Source organism: Scophthalmus maximus, chromosome 8 (assembly GCF_022379125.1).
Source record: "Scophthalmus maximus strain ysfricsl-2021 chromosome 8, ASM2237912v1, whole genome shotgun sequence".
In the NCBI taxonomy this organism is placed as follows: domain Eukaryota; kingdom Metazoa; phylum Chordata; class Actinopteri; order Pleuronectiformes; family Scophthalmidae; genus Scophthalmus; species Scophthalmus maximus.
This window is the reverse complement of record NC_061522.1, coordinates 18,294,060-18,312,299: the sequence shown is the minus strand read 5'-3', so window position 1 is coordinate 18,312,299 and position 18,240 is coordinate 18,294,060. Positions and strand designations below refer to the sequence as shown.

Sequence of the window (18,240 nt, the reverse complement as noted above, 5' to 3'; positions counted from 1 at the left end):
ATGATGAGTGCGAGGGACTTCCTTGAAAACACTGATTTACTGGTGATCTAAAAAAGTAAAATGAGATAATTTTGAGAAAATGATCTACGCTTTGCATCATAATGTTGAGGAAATCGCCTGGGAAGTTGAACAAGAGGATCATGGCACTCGTCGGATCTCTTTGGTTTGCAAATTCAAACGAAGTTGATTAGTACAAAAGAAAAAGGAAAGAAGCACATTCATAACTTTGAGAGAAGTAGAGGCCAGTGGCTGAGGGTGGATGTGTGCGAGGGGGGGGGCGTTCCCTTCTACTTCTAATGATGCTGATGGTGATGATGATGGCGGGGCGCCGTCGTCATGGCAACATATTATAGGCTCTGATGTCGCCAGTTGGCCCTGGTCGTACTTCTGCTGCCGCAGAGGCTTTAAACTATACGAGTGCAGCTGGAGGCATTGCTCATCTTGCTCAGTTTTTATTAAGGATGTTGAACTGCAGGCCTACATGTTCATGACTAACCTGTCACTTTCGGCTGTTTTGTATTTGTACAAAAAAATCGCACAAAGAAAAAAATCACTGTTTACTCTTTCTGTGACGAGCAGGGACGCTGTCGGGAGGAAGAGGAGGGGTTGAGGGGGACGTCAGATGCCTTTGCAGCAGAGGAGCAAAAGAGGATGAGTTAGCGAGTGTGTGTGTGTGTGTGAGTGTGTGTGTGAGTGTGTGTGCAGCCGCTGTGGTGTTTTGCGGGACAAGATGCGGATGGGATTTTTGTCCGAGCGCCGACGCGTCGCCGGATGAACCTCCGACGGGTGCAGTTGCAAGAGGAGTGTGTGAGTGGGTGCCGCAGTGGCTGGAGGAAAAAAACAATGTCTCAACTCTAGTTTCAACGAGATGGATGTGACGACTTGAACGGTGCACACTGCGAGGAGGAGGATGTAGCTGCTTTCCTTTTCTTTTTTTTGTCTTCTTCTTCTTTTTTAGAGAGAGAGAGAGAGAGAGAGAGCTCTTCTGGTTGGAACATCTTCACTGATCCGCGGAGATTCGTCGCTCGGTCGGGATGGAGTCGGGGGTCTTCCTGCCCTGTCTGGACCAGTTCATGCTGAGCCCACTCGTCACTTGGGTAGGTCCTGCAGAATGTGCTGCCGGACACCGTGAAGGTCCTATCAAGCTTTATTTCTCCTTGATGCCTCACAGGTCAAGACGTTTGTGCCCAACGATGGAGGCCTGCACCTGGACCTGTCTGAGTTACTGGACGGAGTCTTTTTGAGCGACATCATGACCCAGATGTAAGTGTGTTTGCTCTGATTTCATGCGGAGTTTTTTTGTTCCTGCAGCTTATGTTTCTCTTGATCACATTTCCAAATCTCGGCTTGCGTACAGAGTCCAGATGGGTGTTCAGATTAGTGGCCACAGTGGTGTTCTGAAGCTGTTGTGGACATAACATCTGTCATGAGAATATCAGTAACAGTGAGGTTCGGGACGAATGGAGGTGTGCACCATATGTCAGTTGTTGTGAACGGTTCAAATCATAATCATCAGACTAGGTCTGTATTTGATGATGATGATGATGATGATGATGTTTAGGTACCTTCTCCTCATGCCTCGGTCTGCGGCAGCCACTGATACAGTGCCGAGCGTACTGCTAACATCTCATCCAGTCACCAACAGTGCCGGCTTTGTCACTTCTGTAGTAATGAAGAGGATCTTTGTCGTCCGCAGCAGTTTCTTTGAATGCAACTTCCTCATGACGTACAGGTTTTAGGTTTTTGGGAGAGAAAAAGATGTCAGAATTTGCAATAAAGTTATAGAGGAATGTCGCCTTGGGAGGGAGAAAAAAACTCAATCTGCCAAGGCATTGGGGGACATCATAGGTATACTGTCAAGATGCTACTTAAGAGATTATGACTTGCTTGCCTTATGTTCTGAGGGAGCGCCCCTCGCCCTTAACTAACACCGACCCACGGTCATCTGGCGGTTTGCAATTGTGTCCGAGACGTGAGCAGTAACGGGGCGAGCCCCTGGTTTCGGTCCTCCGAGTGTGGCTGTAATGACACTTCAGACATTGGTGGTCGAATCCTATCTGAAATTTGAAAAGTTGCAAAAAGAACGGGTTTAACAAAAAAAAACCTGATGACCCAATGCACTTGTGGATAACACTGTCTAGCCACACCCCGAGTCTGCAAGTATCCATTCATCCCACTTATCCCCCAGGGTCACAATAACCAGCTCTAACTGCAAAACAATGCGGCGCCGAGGGGAGTGGGGGGAGGCGGGATAATCCCGTGGATTGGGAGACCCTTTGGGATTAGGGCCTCGCTGCTGCTGTTCAGTGGCGCTGGGACACAGATGGGATGAGGAAAAAAAAACCCCAGGACAAACAGTCCAGAGACAGGCAGACTGAGCGTTAGATGCGCACAGCAGCCTGGTAGCATCTCTCTGCGCATGCAGGTTTTGACTTCACGTGGGTCTCCGATCCTGAGCATCGAGCTGAAGTGTGACCTGTATGACCGCACCGAGGCCCATGAACGATTAACGTTAAAGCTTCAGTACGTGTCAGCTCCACCCCGGCCTACAGCCGGCTCCGGCCTACAGCCGAAGAATCCGGCTGGAGCATTTCTGCCACTCCACTTGAACCAAACGCCCCCGTTCGGTGTCTGAAAGGGATGACGTCGCACGGGCTAAAGTTAGGCATGAATAGAGACCTCATACATGTCTTCATGGGGATGTTTGAGCCAAGATTCAGTGGTCTGCAGCTCCCTCTCTCCCCATTCCACTGACAACCATTGGTGTTTTCTTTTCCCCCACTCATAGCAGGAAATGTCAACCAGAACGCCCATACCTTTTGTTTCCCATCTTCAGAAATCCCTCAGCTGCTCCCCAGGGCGCAAACAACGTGAGCAGGGATCCGGGTCAGAGGATCCAGAACCTGAACTGCCTCGTGCAGCAAATCAAGTCATATTATCTGGTGAGTTTTGGACGTGTGGCCTCTACCGCCATTCAGTATGACGCGTTACAACACGCACGCGAGCTACAGGCCGCTTAGCTCTCCGTGTCTCTCTCTCTCTCTGTCGGATTATGATATCGGAACATTCGAATTTAGGCTTTTTTCAACCCGCGACTTTGCCTCACGCACACCCTGGACCACGCGTGCGCACACCAGAGGGTCGGCGGCACCCGTGTTACCCGCCAGATCAACTAGTTCTTCTTAAGACGCGTGGCCTAAATATCGGCCGTGTGAACATCTGTGCAAATCGGCACAGGGGCGAGGTGAAAGCACGGCAGAGCGACAGAGACAGACACACAAAGTCACGCCAGGTCTTCAGTGTCACAAATATACTCTGATCTCAATTAAACATGCCTCGCAGCGACCTGATTGCTTAGAGGAAAAGAAAAGAACATTGGGAAAATGAATTTGTGCCAGGCTCATCTGTGAGATAGACTGCTGCTCTTCATGCTTTCGCCCGTATTGAAATGATTATTAACCAAGACTATTGCAAGAATGTTGTGGGCGGCTATCGGACTACGGTTGCTTGTTTGCTGATGTTTTGCAGGTACGACGTTGTTTACCGTGTTCACCATCAGAGTTTGTGATATTGGACAAATTCATGTTCTCGCTCTAGATGAAAAGTTAATCACCCAAATTTGTTACATCTTAAAATCCACCGCAGGTCCAAGTATCCTCGACATGTGTAGATTTGCAAACTGATTTCATCCTCAGGAACAGTTTTCCTAATCTGTATTTTCTAATACCTCTAAAGACCAGAGGCTTGCTCTAAGCTCCACGCTCCTTAATCACACACATATGGGAAAGGAGAAGATGTCTGAAGCTCCGCGGCCCGACAGGCAGACTTCTTCTGAAAAACGTGAGGGTTGGCCGTCTTCATGGCCAACCGTACTGCATCGGAGGCTAAAAACGACAGTACAGGCCTGCATTGACACAAAGAGCAGCTTGCAGCTTAAAGCGGGCCGGCACCAAACAGTTTTGGTGGATGTCACCGCGGCTCCAAGGAAACTGGCTCTTGTCACCCACCCATTCAGAGCGCCCGTCCGTTTGCTGGCTGCGTTTCTATACATGTTGGAAGCGGCTATGTGCTGTACATACATACGCTCCTGGCCTTTCAGGCAGACTGGCTCGACCCTCAAGAGAGAGAAATGTTGTATTTTGCTCGGTTTGGGCCAAGATGTGCCCAACTTCCCTTTTCTTATCCCGTCTCCCGTCTCCCCTCGTCCCTTTCTCTCTTTTTTTCGCAGGATGATCTGAGACAATTGATCCTGATTCCTTTGCCAAATGTGTTGCTGCTTGCCAGGACTCCTTACTGTGGTATGCTCCTTTCAAAAACTCTGCGTTACCTACCTCTCCTCTTCATTGTTGCTGCTGAGTCAGCATATGGTCGGAAGCTTGATTAGTCCGTTTGCCGACGCTCAACAGGACATGCATTTATTCAACACAACTGACCCACGATTAGAAGCTAAATTAGAAAATGATATGACCATATGGGAAAAGATGAAAACAACAATCGCAGCGAGACGAGAGAAAACTGCTTGTATTCACGTAGTTGTTTGGGGAAAACGGAAACGATGTAGAACAAGTGTTAACTTTTGTCTCTAAATTCAGAGCAATGGAAATCACGTTGTTTTCCTACGGGAACTGGCTTCCCGGCTACATGAACCAGAAAGATGCTTTGAGCGCTTTCCTCACTGACAGGCTGCTGCAGCTCTTTTTCTGATACCGCTTGAATTCAGTTGCATGACCTCGCAGGCTTGTGATGGTAAGGCTTTGGCAAGTGGTGACCCACATTCACCAGCCAGCGCCCTGGTCAATTTAAATCCATGCCGGCAGCTCTCAGGTCTTCCATCTGATACATTTTATTCCAGATAACAATTTTTCTTTTTTTTATTTAAATCCCCACAGAACAAAGTCTGGAGGAAATGAAGAAACTGTTGCTGTTACTGTTAGGATGTGCAGTTCAGGTAAAAATGACTGACTTACTTACTTACATTTAGGATCATTTTTTTTTTTTGCATATTTACCTATTTTTAAACATCTTGAAGCCGGAAAAGAGCTGATTTAAATATTGATCTAAATATTCCCATAAACGTTCACGTTTTTGTTTTTTCCAGTGTGAGAAGAAAGAGCAGTACATCGAGAGGATCCAAACGCTCGACTTTGACACAAAAGCTGCAATAGCTGCACACATTCAGGAGGTATTTGACCCAATAAGACGTGAATTTGTGTATATTTGGACCGGTGTATGGGACAAATAGAGAACACTGTTAACCGGATTCACAGCCAGCAGTGAAGGTCAAATTACGTGCAAGTAGGTTCAATGTATTAGAAGAAACATGCCGCTGTATGCTCGTTCATATTACATCCTTCTCTCCCTGACCACCCCTCCCCACTTTGACCAGCTGACCCACAGTCAGGAGAACGTGCTGGATCTGCAGTGGTTGGAGGCCAGCGAGATGAACGCAGATGAGGTGGAGGCCATCGCCAGGAGCATGGCCACTCACCTCCGACACCTGCTGGACCAGAGGGACACCCATCTGGAGGTACCTACTTGATGGGGGGGGGGGTCAAAAAGTTGCTGAACTTATCTCATCATCACAACAATGGAGCTCTTAGAAGCTACAGTTCAATTCACCTCGCGCTGATAGATGTATAGAAGAAACTGGGTACTGATGTTTCACTGTGTGTCAGGTGTAACCTGCTGCGTTCCTCTTTCACTTACCTCCCCGCAGACCATAGCGGAGCTGGTGCAGGAGAAAGAGGGCGTGGTTAGCTCGCTCAGCAGCCCCTCCAGCCCGCAGTCCGGCAGCTACTCCCCCAGCATTCAGCAGCAGCAGCAGGCGGGGTCCCACCAACACTTGGCCGTGGAGCTGGCCGACTCCAAGGCCAAGATCAGACGACTGAGGCAAGAAGTGTGAGTACCAAGTGGACAAAGGGAAAAAAATTGAATGCATTTACAAAAATGTATATAACATGGGGGTTACAAGGATAACATATAGTTTAAAACAATCAGGGAACGGAAAACAATTACTCTCACAATTTCAGTGTGTTACCGGTACCAATATCATATACACATCCTGATGCAAACATGCCAGTGCATAGGGAAACTATACTAACACAATACAATTAGTATGAGATAAAAAAAAATGCATTCCTGCATATGGATCATGAAATTAATCTATCAAGCAATGAAGTAAAAGAGTGGCAACATTAATATAGATCAGCCTTTTCGAAAGTTGGCTTTTTGCATTTTTGGTGGCAAAAAATGTGTCCTTCATGTCCTCGTTTTCCCAATTTGGAGTAAAGCAAATCGTTGTGTCTTAGTATCATTTGAGTTTCTCTCCTGGGTGGTTATTGCTCAAAGAGGTGGCCTGTCCACTGGGAACTGCCAGCAGAGAGTGAATGAGAGGCAGAGAGAGAGAGAGAGAGAGAGACTACAGGATAAGAGAAGCCCCGGGGAGTTTGGCCCACATTACTGCAGGCTTGGCAGGTTCCATGGTTGTGCGCTAACACTGACCCACATTGGCTCTGCATTTCTGCAGATACTGCGCGCACACAGACACACACACACGCACGCACACACACACACACACACACACACACACACACACACACACACACACACACACACACACACACACACACTAACCCAGGATCCGATCAAGATCTTAGTCTTTGCCCTCCATCCCATCCTCTCTTCTGTTTTGTCCTACCTCGTAGGGATGCTCAGAATCACACACTGTTACACATGTATTGCTTGAATGACCCTGTTCGAGTTCATAGAGAAGCATCATGTTGTTATCCAGTGTTTGTAGGTGTGTGCAATGCAAGTTTGCAGCAACAACCCGCCTGTCGTTTTGATTGAACCATTGAACAGTTGTAATGTATATGTAGATGTCTTAGGAGGAGTAATTGAACTGGGAAACGAATGAGTGCTTTCTCCTGCGTCTAGCCATTTTTCATTATCTCAATATATATATAAAGAACCATTGCATTAAAGTAGTGCACACTAACCCACCGGCTTGCTTGTCTCTCTCCATCGCGCGCCTGACACCGCCAGAGAGGAGAAGAGTGAACAGATGCTGGACGGCAGACATGAGCTGGAGAACATGGAGGCAGAGCTGAAGAGGATCCAACAGGAGGTTTGAAGTCAGAGAAGACCAAAAAAAAGAAAACATGAATGGCGGCTCCTTCTGATGGTGACGCACATTGACCCCGTGACCCTCCTCTGCAGCTTATACAGATTAATGCACAGCATTCTTTTGCTGCAGGGTTAGATGACAGCACATTTAACCCTCTGAACCCTCTCTCTCTCTCTCTCTCTCTCTCTCTCTCGGAGACACGAGTAAAGCTCGTATGGATTTGCCTGAACGGCAGATCTCACGTCGTGTTCTCTGCCTTGTGGCTTAGGCTTGCTGCAATAGTTACCATTGGCTCATATGCCAAATATTTACTGTGAATTAAAGCAGCATTAATCACTTTGTCGGCCACACATGGAGCAGCGGAACACGCTAACCAATAAGCAAACCGCCGCCTATTTAGAGATCCAGTAGACACACTGTCATTTATTTGGTGTTGTTATATAAGATATAACATTGCTGCTCCTCAAATTGCTGTGAGACTCTTCTGAAACAACAACGTTGTAAAACCAAAGCAGTTCTCTTGGAAACACAAACCGAACTTTTCCAGGGGGGCTGTAGGGGAGGACATAAAAGTCCAAGTCTGCAAATGTTGCTCATGATATTTTCAGGAGCTTTTTTTCTCCCGGCCCACGTGTAAAAATCTCTGGAAAAATGTCTGACAGCGAGTGAGTGGGCGTGTTGATTGCCGTAAAACGGAATTATCGTCATGTCCTGCCTCCTGCCGCTTTACCCAGACACCACAAGGATTCCAAGTGATCATTTCCGACCCCTATTTACATGCATAAAATCATTTGATCCTATGTTAATTCAAAACTATCAATTTGTGCAACTTTAAATATTAGCAAAGTAAAATGAGATACAGTATAATGAAATACACTTGATTAATCCCAGCTTGGATGAAGAAGTTTCCTAAACTTAGACTACGTGAGATTAACATTGCAGAGCTGATATGATATGATATGATGCATGTACTATAAATCATGTGTCCAACCTTCACCAGAACTCCCAGCTGCTGGTGGACGCGCGCGCAGCCCGCACCTACCGAGATGAGCTGGACGCCCTGCGAGAAAGAGCCATCAAGGCGGACAAGCTGGAGAGCGAAGTGGGACGTTACAGAGAGCAGCTGCACAAGATGGAGTTCTACAAGGCCAAAGTGGAGGTTAACTCAGTCATACCGATGTTTTACCAGGGAACTTTGAGGCATTTTCATTTCAATAAGCCCAGAGTCTAGGAAATTACTAAATATTCGGAGAAAACAACAACATTAATGTGGTTTTAAATTATATTTTCAATGGAGTTTGAGTGTGCGGAAGGTGAAAACATGTAAATCTGAGGGGTGCATGTTTTTGCATGTGCTTGTTTTAGGAGCTAAAGGAGGATAACAGGGTGCTACAGGAGACCAAAGAGGTGCTGGAGGATCAGTTGGCCGGCTGGAGGGCACGCTCGGATAAGATCCACCAGCTGGAGAAGCACAGTCTGATGCTAAAGGCCCAGGTCCACGACATGGAACAGGTCAGACGCCAGCGCCCGGGGAGACGTCTCCTTTGTTTTCTTTGCGTACTAAGCCTCAGTTCACAAACATCCAGTACTCAACATTCGATTCCCCGAGTCCTCTTTGAGACTTGATGATCCATCCTGTGCTTCTATGAGCTCGGACAGGGTCTGTGCTGACAACCTTTGTGTGTTCGCGTCAGGAGAGGGAAGCGGATCAGAGGCGCATTGAGGAGTTGCAGGAGGAGAACCTGACTCTCTGTCTGGCTCAAAGGAGAAGCATGGAGGAGTCTCAACACCTGGGCTGGGAGTTGGAGCAGCTCTCCAAGACCACCGAGAACTCCCAGGGTAAGAACGGGGGTCAGCGCGAAGTAGCGGCACATTACGTTGATGAATGGGATGAAAGTAGCTTGGTCAAAAAAGTTGCCTGTTGTCATTGAATGCAGTTTGTGCATACACAGCATGGTGAGACAGCTACGTTGCTGAAATCAAGGAGAACACACTTTAAACATTCTCCCACACTTAGCTGATCCATTTACCAATTGTATTGATTCATTAACTCAATTTTCTAATTGAAATTAGACTACTAATTATTTTAAATATTTTATAATTTTCCTGTTGACATGCACACGGAATTATCATCAGTGCTTATGAAAAAAATTGAGTTCTAAGAAATTGTGCGTGAGTGCAAACAGCGCCCCACAGTATTTCCCTGCCTTTTGGAAAATGTTTCCACAAGGGAATTTTCCTCAACACTAAACCCACATCTTTAAATGTTTACTTCTAGCTTTTCATCTGTCGATCTCCGGCTCTCTCTCTTTCCGTGGACGAAAAGGTCAATTGCCACAATGTGTTTGTCTACAGGGCAACAGACTCTGAGCGTGGAGGTGAGTGAGAGGGCGCGCAGTCAGATGCTGAAGCTGGAGAAGGAGAACCAGAGCCTCCTGAGGAGCATGGAGGAACTCAGAGCAGCCTCCGCCAGCAGCAGCCTACAGCCCAAACACTGCCACCACCGGGAGGGTGGCCGCGTTGGCACCAAAAACTGGACCTCATCGGCAGACGAGCCCTCGGGGCTGCAAACCTCCTGCTCAAATACGGAACACCACACCATTAGATTCCCACTGAGTAAAGCACCACAGCAGAGTCAGAACGGAGATCCAAGCCCCCACCAGCAAGCAGCCCCGGTAGAGCTGGAGGGAGTCCAGGGTGAGATCCTCCCCACAGAGGATCCACGCCGTCAGATCCAAGGGAAGGGACGACCGGAGGGCCGAGGCAGGGGAGACCATTTCACAAAGCTGATGTCTGATCTGGAAGTTTTGGAAAACATTCACAACAGGCTCCATTGTTACGCCGGACCACACGATCGCTCCCCTGGCTCCAAGGGCGGCAGTCCCTGCCACGACAGCACCTCCACAGGACCGCCGGCACGCTCCTCCTACGCCAGCAAGCACACACAGCGGCTGGAGGCCAAGTGCAAGGCCCTGGACACAGTTAATCAGCATCTACAGACTTCTCTTGACAACACGGGTACAAACTGTAAATCTAATAGAAGTTAAACGTTCACAATTCCATTCAACGATGACTAATTTGTTTCTTTCTTCTACCACCCTCCATCTCCTTAGACCGGAAAGTCCAGCGCCTGGAGGCAGAGGTTCAGGAGCTGGAGGCGGAGAACCAGAGTCTGCAGGCCACCTTGGAGGAACTTCGGATCTCTGCGAGACGCCTCGAGCAACTGGAGGCAGAGAAGCAGAGCCTGGAGCAGGAAACGGCGGCGCTGGAGAAAGACAAGAGGCAGCTCGAGAAGGAGAACCGACGACTCCGCCAGCAGGTAGTGTTCTATCAGCGCGTGTGAGGTAGGATTCGATGTGTGCACTTGCAATTGCCTCTGGGCAAACGGACTGCTTCCTCTGTCTCAGGCTGAAATCCAGGAAGCCAACTTAGACAGCAGCAACGTCTGCATGGCCGGCCTGGAGAGGGAGATGCGTTTTCTGGTGAAGGAGGTGGAGGGGTTGAGGGAGACTGCGGAGAGGGTCAAAGGCCTGGAGGGAGACAACAGGGAACTGAGCAAGCAAGCTGCTATCGACCAGAGGACCCTGGCCACGCTCAGAGAGGTGAGGGGAGGACGTCCATGCTGTCTAGTTAACGCTGACTGAGCAAATAGTCTCATAAGTCACTGTTTCGCCACTTTCAGTCAGTTTATGTCCTAAAAGTACGTTGGCAAAAAAAACAACCCTCTCCCAACCAGGTAGATTAATTTGGTTCTGTTTGTTTAAATTACATTTTTTAAAAAGACGACAATAATGAAATCAAAATATCATAAATGGTTTAAATCGACTTGTATACTGTCCATCTTTAGGAGCTGGTGAGTGAGAAGCTGAAGACCCAGCAGAGACACAATGAACTGGAGAAGCTGAGCCATGAGCTGGAGATGAAGGTCCTGAGCCAGGCTGAACACCAGGCACCAGACAGCAGGTGCCCACATACTGTACTGAATTGTGCTGCAACATTAAATGGGACTGTGATAAGAAATGAGGTGTGTTATAATGCCAAAGTCCGTCTTTCTCCTCCTATATGCAGCAGGTTCAAGATGCTGGAGTCGGAGCTGGAGTCGTCTTTGAAGAGGTCTCTGCAGATCAAAGAGGACAAGATGGCCGCTCTGGAGGCTCGCCTGCAGGAATCCTCCACCCTCAACCAGCAGCTGCGCCAGGAGCTCAGGACTGTAAGTCACCAGGCCTGTCGGGAAAAAAACAACGCAATACGTGGTACATTGTTATAGATCCAGGTGTTGGGACTCTTTTCCGTTCACACACAGGTGAGGCTGAGCTGCGAGGCCCTGCAGCAGAGGCAGGAGGAGGAGTCGGGCTCCAGCCCTCCGACCCAGACCGGCAAAGCGATGAGTGAATGGCTGCGTGAAAGCCAGGAAGCCACCAGGGAACTGCTGAAACTCAAGGACCGTCTCATCGAAGTGGAGAGGAATGTACGTCGAAGGCCTCCATCGGTGTAGAATGTCCCTCTGACTCTCCTCTCGTCTCCTCTCCTCTCCTCTCCTCTACTGACTGTATCCTCACCTCTCCTTCACAGAATGCGACACTGGAGGCAGAGCGCCAGGCCGCGCAGGCCCAGCTGAGGCAGCTGGAGAGTCAGTCTGACAGCCAGCAGGCTCAGATCCTCGCCCTGCAGAGGCAGGCGGCCTCACTGCAGGAGAACAACACAGCGCTGCAGACACACAACGCTAACCTGCAGGTGCCATCACAACGCGCAGTGTTCTCTTCAGTACACTTAACTCAGGCGCTCCTGAACTCACAAATGATTTCTGACATTGTCCTACAAGCCACGCGTACTACGCCGACTGCTTATCACCTCTGCCTCCTCCTGCCCCAGGTGGAGAAATCTACGCTGAACTCGCAGAGCGCCTCCCTCATGGCCCAGAATGCTCAGCTGCAGCAGCAGCAGTCGGGGACGGAGAGCGAGCGGGACGGCGCCGCGCGGGAACGCGAAGAGCTGCGCGGCGTCCACGAGCAGCTGCTGCGAGACCACGAGCGGCTGGCCGCTCTGCACGAGTGCCAGGCCACGGAGTACGAGGCGCTGATGGGCAAACATGGCTGTCTGAAAAACGCCCACCGCACACTGGAGCTGGAGCATCGCACGCTGCAGGACAGGTGAGGGGCGAGGAGAGGCGGCGGCGGCAGCAGTATAGGCACTGACGACGAGCTGTCGACCCACGGGGCACGAGATTGCCGTGTTTCACGTACGTGTTTGTGTCTGTCCTGGGGCTGTGTTTAGATACAACAGCCTGCTGCAGCAGCGGGCCAAGCTAGAAGACCTGGAGAAGGCCCTGAGGGAGGAGCAGATGAGGATGGCTCTGGAGAAAGAGCAGCACAAGACAACCGCTGCTGAATGTGGCAGGCTCCGGGATGAGAAGGACTGGTGAGGGGGGGGACAAATACACACAAATACACCTTATCTAATCGTCGTCACAGTCTCTGTCACATTTGTTCCTCACACTGTCATCACTAGAACTACGCAGGTCGGATGAAATAATGGCCACGCGTCATTAAGGTTTATTTTTGTCTTTCTCTCTTTCCTCATTTGACTTTTAAAACGAATATTCCCTTATCTTTCCCGTCAAGTCTTTCCAGCGACAAACACGTGAGCACGACAGAAAATAACTGAAATCAAACAAAGATGCTGAACGCATTTCATCGTCCATGCAAAGCCCCAACATCAGAAATAATACAAAACAAATAAAAGACTTGTGTACGATAGTTATTTAAGGACTGAACATCCATTCTCTGCATTCATGACGAATCTAACCCACAATGCCACAGTCCATCAGTCTCATATTAAATCATTTTAAATCTGGTCATGTGACAAATAAAATCCCACACTAAGCACACAGCAAATTAGACCAAACACCCCTTTAAGGCCATACAAAGTTTTCTTTATCAAATTTACCTTTTTATAAGCTTAGTTATTATATATTGAATCACATTTTTTCTGTACGACAACTATGAATCTAAAACACAAATACACAACATACACCTTTCAATGAAACCCTCCCAGGGACGGTTCAGATCACCGTATCCTCCTTTATTTATTTTTCAAGGCTGAACCAGACGTACCGTCAGCTCCTCAATGACAACGAGTTGCTGACGGCGGATCACAAGCAGCTCAAGAGCCAGCTGAACGAGGCCAAGCTGGAGCACACGTGGCTGGAGGCCGACTTCTCCAAACTCAAGAAGGAGTTCCAACAGCTGGACATCGCCTCCACAAAACTCAACAACCAGTGTGAGGTAGGGACATGGGGCAAACTGCCTCATACTCTCTTCCCCGTATGTGCAATACGTATGCGTGTGTGTTTCGCACACGTGTTGCACATCTGCATGTTTGTCTGTGTGATGTTCAGCTGCTGGGCCAGCTGAAGGGCAACCTGGAGGAGGAGAACCGCCACCTGCTCGGCCAGATCGAGACCGTGATGCTGCAGAACCGAACGCTGCTGGAGCAGAGCATGGAGAGCAAGGATCTGTTTCACGTCGAAGAGCGCCAGTACATGTAAGCAGAACATCACTAACGCCGCGGCAAGATAATGTTAAAGCGCGTCATGTCATGAGGTAATGCTGGAGAGCTCAGTGTGTGATATGTGCAGACAGCAAAAAAGCACACTATTGAAGACACCAAAGATACGAAGTTACGATAGATGATTTATCTATTTTCTCCCGCCGCGTGTCTCTGTTCAGTGACAAGCTTCATGATTTGCGGAGGCAGAAGGAGAAGCTGGAGGAAAAGATCATGGACCAGTACAAGTTTTATGAGCCCTCGCCTCCTCGCAGGTAAGTCGTCTGTTATAATGTTGACCACATTTTATTTTTATTCTTAAAAATGTAATTATTATTAATGACTTTCTCTTTTGGCTGTTGGGTGCAGAGCGGGTGATTCTTTTAAAGTTTTTTTTTCACTGAGGATGGCTGCCCGTTGAAGCCGAATACAACGCCGTGAGAGCGTCGAGAGTGAATCTCTGAAACAGCAAACGGCGAAGATGCGGGTCGCGAAAACCAAAATACTGAGCTTCAAGATGATAAAACGCTCTGTGAAGCTATAATTAGAATACCGATAATAGCATCTTCGTGTATCCGTTGTTTAATCTGAACATTAACATTCAGTTCAGTCCGTCTTGCTCGTCTATGTACGATGCCCAGAGGCTTTTCTCTGCAGATCACTCTGGCTCCTGCTGCGCGTGTTACCTGTGTCACACACTCTTGTACATCTGCTCTCCCACAGACGCGGAAACTGGATCACCCTGAAACTGAAGAAGTTGATGAAGTCCAGTAGCCGGGAGCACGGACCCGAGCGGCCCCCCACACCCACACACCCGGGCGTGACTGAGCCACACCTGCCCGGTCACGACAGCAGCTCCTTCCTCAGCTCAGAGGGCTCAGGCGGCTCGGCCTTCACCTCACCCCAGCGCAACAACAGTGAGTATGACCTTCTTGACTTCGCCAGCTCATCTCCCATCGACTTGGCAGAACCAAGAGCCCCCGCCCCCCTCCCCCACCCACTGCTTCAGCCACATGTTGCAAAGTAAGGTCATCCCTCTGTAAACATGAAAGAGATGGTCATAATTCAAAAGTTAGTATGTCCCTAGTGACGATCCAGTCGGTGTCCAAATCATACAGGGAATTAATGGAGGCACTGCGTTGTATTCAGTGTGTGTCGAAGCAAACAAACGTTGTGCGTCATGTCCAAACTGTCACTCTTCCTGATGCATGATGTGTGTAAACGTTCCTCAGCAGTAATGTCTTCCCTGTGTCTTTCACTTGTCTTTGTGTATTTCTTCACTCCTCCGTTCCTCCCGATTCCTCTCTTCCCTTGTCTATTCCTTCCTTCCCTTCCTAACCTCATCCTCCCTTACTTTCCCCTCTCTCTCTCTCTGTCTCTCTCGGCTCGCATCCCTCACCCCCCCCCCTCCATCCCCTCTTCCTTCCTGCTCACATGGCCGTTTTTGCTGTGAAACAGGCGCACTGAAAATGTTTCCCCGTATGAGGAACAGACTGAAGGACAGAGATAAAGTCAAGTCCCTCTTCCGTCGATCCATGTGTAAGAAAGACTGTGGTCCAGTGCCTGTAGCCATTTACCTAACTCCTAACTTGATTATACCGGGGTGTCTTTGATTCATTGTTACTTTTTTAGATCATCTACCACATGGCATACTGCTGCTAATCTAAGACTGGCTTAAATAGAGATTCATACAAATCGCAGGTCATGTGTTAATAATGTGTCCATCCATGCCAACCTCATTTCACCACACTAACAAACAAATATGTTTGATGATATTATTGATTCAAGTGTCAGAGCAGAGTGGTTCTATTAGAAAAAGTCTGGCTCCAGAACACGTGAGCTGCACAAGCACTGCTCCACCCTGAGCCAATTGTACAAGAGAAACAATGCAAACAAGATTTCTTTTAGATTATTGCATGGTCTGTGGGGTCAAGCAGAGACATCTACGTCTCCATGTTGCCAGCAACTCCTCGTAGCTAGGCTACGACCTCCCTCATCCACCTCCCACTTCTTCCATCCCTCACTCGAAACACCGCAGCCCTGAGCAGCCTGGCCTCTCCCGTGGCCCCGTGGGCAGACGTGGAGGGCGACAGGAGGGACACACTGACCTCATCCCTCACAACCTCCATCTTGTCCATTGTCCACCGTCACCATCCCACCACTCCGGCCGACACTGTTCCGGATGTTTCTGAGCTGTGGGCGACAGGTAGAGGCATCCATTAAACCACTGTTTTGTTTGATGTCATCCTCATTAGTTTGATGTTATGATAAAGTCCAGAGGCGAGGATTGTAAACGCAGCTCTATTGCGTGTGTGTGTGTGTGTGTGTGTGTTCTTTGGTTTTGTTTTAGGTGTAGAAGCTGAGTGTTTATAATATTGCTCAGTTAAAAACCCACCATTGATTTCACATGTTATGCCTCCACAGACAAGGATTCAAATGACAGCGCTGTGCCACTTGGATTTGAGGACAACGATGAGCTGCAGAACCACGGTAAAGCCCCGTGGACTCTCATTTAGAGGATTCAGCGAGCATGCAGATGTATTACCAGCTCAGGAATTAGAGTAAATCCATCAAATCGCAATCATGACCTTGTTTTGTATTAATCTCTGTGCTCTGCTCAGCACAGAGGCCAACAACTGTTAATGCAAGATTTGACTCTGCTGCCGCTTGTTGGCCATTAATGATACAACGCTTGATGCAGCTGACAGATGTTGTCGTCATGGCTGTGTGTGTGTGTGTGTGTGTGTGTGTGTGTGTGTGTGTATTGTCCCGAATCTCTTTCAAAAACACCTTAATCTATTTCCAGCTCTGAATGGCGCACAGAGTCGAGCCCACAGCGAGAGCAGCGGTGAGTTCAGCCTGAGTCTGGAGAATGAGCCGTGGTCAAACGGCAGCAGCCCCGTCCAGCAGCCTCCATCCCGCCGCTCATCGTCCTCCTACCAGCCACCCAGCGATACTTCCACCCCCCAACACAAGGGCAAAGCCTCTACCATGCCCACTACCGGCAGTCAGAGCTCGGATCTCCAGTCCACACCGAAACAGAAAGATCTCGGGCTCTCTCAGGACTTCTGGCTCACAAGGGGCACAAAGAGCATCCGAAAGGGGTCAAGAGGGAAAGTGATACGTCGCTCGTCGGATTCAGGGGGGAAAGGGAAAACGAACACAGAATTCAGTGGCAATTCTAGATCGAGCTCAATCAAAGCTGACACCGCCCGGGCCTCAGCTATTTCACCGATCACAGTGTTGTACGTTCAAGGGAAGTCATCCTCAGTGTCTGGCTGCCTCAACTGCTTCTCCACCCCTCTGGGGAAAGAGGGGCGACTGAAAGGGCCTCGGCCGCCTAACGGTCTCCCCCGAGCCAGCAGTGTGATATCTACAGCCGAGGGCTCATCCCGACGCTCCAGTGTGAACAGCGACTGCAGGGTGACGGTCAAGGCCGACGCTCTGCAGACCCAGGCCACAGCAGAGGGCAGTAGTCGGGAGGAAACGGCGAGTACGGATCAACAACCACACCCGGACACTAAACACAGTGAACCTGAGCCGGTCCCTCCTCTCAAACCTCCCAGAGACCCGGCGCTTGTCGTCGCCACAGACTGCCCCAAAACCCCCGTGCAGGAGTCACTCCTCGGCTCCTCGTTCACTTTCAACTCTGTCTTCTCGAACACGATCTTCAGCGACTCAGTGGTCACGACCGCGACTGGTCCGGACGCGCTCGACGACGACCAGACCTTCCTCTGTCTGAATCCACCCCAGGTGCAGGGCGGTCGGGTTCAGAGCGAGGAGGCGGCTCCGAGTGCGCCACTGGCGCTGCTCGGTGTAGATAGTGAGCAGAGTCGAGGTCTGGAAGAGAAGGACAAGCCGCTCACGATTGCATGAAAGCAGTTGGCACATTGTAGAACATTGCGTCGTTGAAATACAGCAGTTGGCTGCGAGGACTCATTTGATCACATTAGCCAAAGCACACGCTTAAAGTTGCTGTAAGTGTTTTCCACTGACTGAGTATACAGTCATGCTAAAAGTTGTGTTGAATAGGAATATGTTTAGATCATTTTGGTCACACTGTTTTAGTACCACTAGCAGGTTTTACGTTATAGGTCCACAGTATACCAGCAAATCACAGTGTTTTGTTCTGTTAAGATTTTTGCGCAGCTTGCTAAAATAAGAGACGTTCTGTTTTGCCCATGAACAAATAGTTTGGTGAGATTTCTTTACTCTTTACTTCTTCACCGACAATCCTGATGTGTGTCGTTGTGTTTGCCAAACGATTTTTTTTTTCTTGTCTGCTGTATCTATTTATTTTCCCTGTATCATCCACGACCTTTAACTTATTATATGTTTATTTGTGTGTCCTTTACATTTGAATTAAAGCACGAGTGTTATGTGTGTGTGTGTGTGTGTGTGTGTGTGTGTGTGTGTGTGGTGTTCATATGTGAGAAAATGTGCAAATCTTGTAATAAATAAATACAGTAAAAAGGGTGTGTTCCTGAATGCAATTTTTCCCTTAAATAAAGAAATCCTGTGTGTAAAATGATATATGCATTCGCATTGTCAGTCTTTTGCTGCGGCTG

At 48.8% G+C, this 18,240-nt stretch overlaps 1 protein-coding gene across 4 annotated transcripts; it reads left to right on the top strand.

The window, feature by feature from the left end:
- The first annotated feature begins 623 nt into the window (after nt 1-623).
- LOC118312903 (girdin-like) lies at nt 624-18,205 on the top strand. Of its 4 annotated transcripts, none has more exons than XM_035637967.2 (29): nt 624-1,097; nt 1,172-1,263; nt 2,837-2,942; nt 4,229-4,298; nt 4,890-4,948; nt 5,099-5,182; nt 5,387-5,527; nt 5,717-5,898; nt 7,045-7,126; nt 8,127-8,285; nt 8,492-8,638; nt 8,821-8,965; nt 9,482-10,144; nt 10,240-10,445; nt 10,534-10,728; nt 10,974-11,089; nt 11,198-11,336; nt 11,430-11,594; nt 11,699-11,860; nt 11,999-12,276; nt 12,401-12,544; nt 13,224-13,410; nt 13,524-13,669; nt 13,855-13,947; nt 14,396-14,589; nt 15,131-15,211; nt 15,711-15,878; nt 16,097-16,162; nt 16,479-18,205. In XM_035637967.2, the coding sequence occupies exons 1-29, from the start codon at nt 1,035-1,037 to the stop codon at nt 17,546-17,548; spliced, it is 5,403 nt and encodes a 1,800-aa protein (XP_035493860.2). In that variant the 5' UTR covers nt 624-1,034; the 3' UTR covers nt 17,549-18,205. The 4 variants fall into 4 exon arrangements, with proteins under 4 accessions (XP_035493860.2, XP_035493858.2, XP_035493862.2 ...); XM_035637965.2 differs by having other exon boundaries at nt 11,195-11,336; XM_035637969.2 differs by lacking the exon at nt 15,711-15,878 and having other exon boundaries at nt 11,195-11,336.
- Nucleotides 18,206-18,240: the final 35 nt, after the last annotated feature.

What these genes read in the sequence shown, in the direction of transcription:
- LOC118312903 (XM_035637965.2), top strand. Translation starts at nt 1,035, where the DNA reads ATGGAGTCGGGGGTCTTCCTGCCCTGTCTGGACCAGTTCATGCTGAGC. An exon ending in ACCGACGACTCCGCCAGCAG is followed by an intron (nt 10,446 to 10,533) that starts GTAGTGTTCTAT and finishes CCTCTGTCTCAG; the next exon opens with GCTGAAATCCAGGAAGCCAA. An exon ending in CGATGAGCTGCAGAACCACG is followed by an intron (nt 16,163 to 16,478) that starts GTAAAGCCCCGT and finishes ATCTATTTCCAG; the next exon opens with CTCTGAATGGCGCACAGAGT.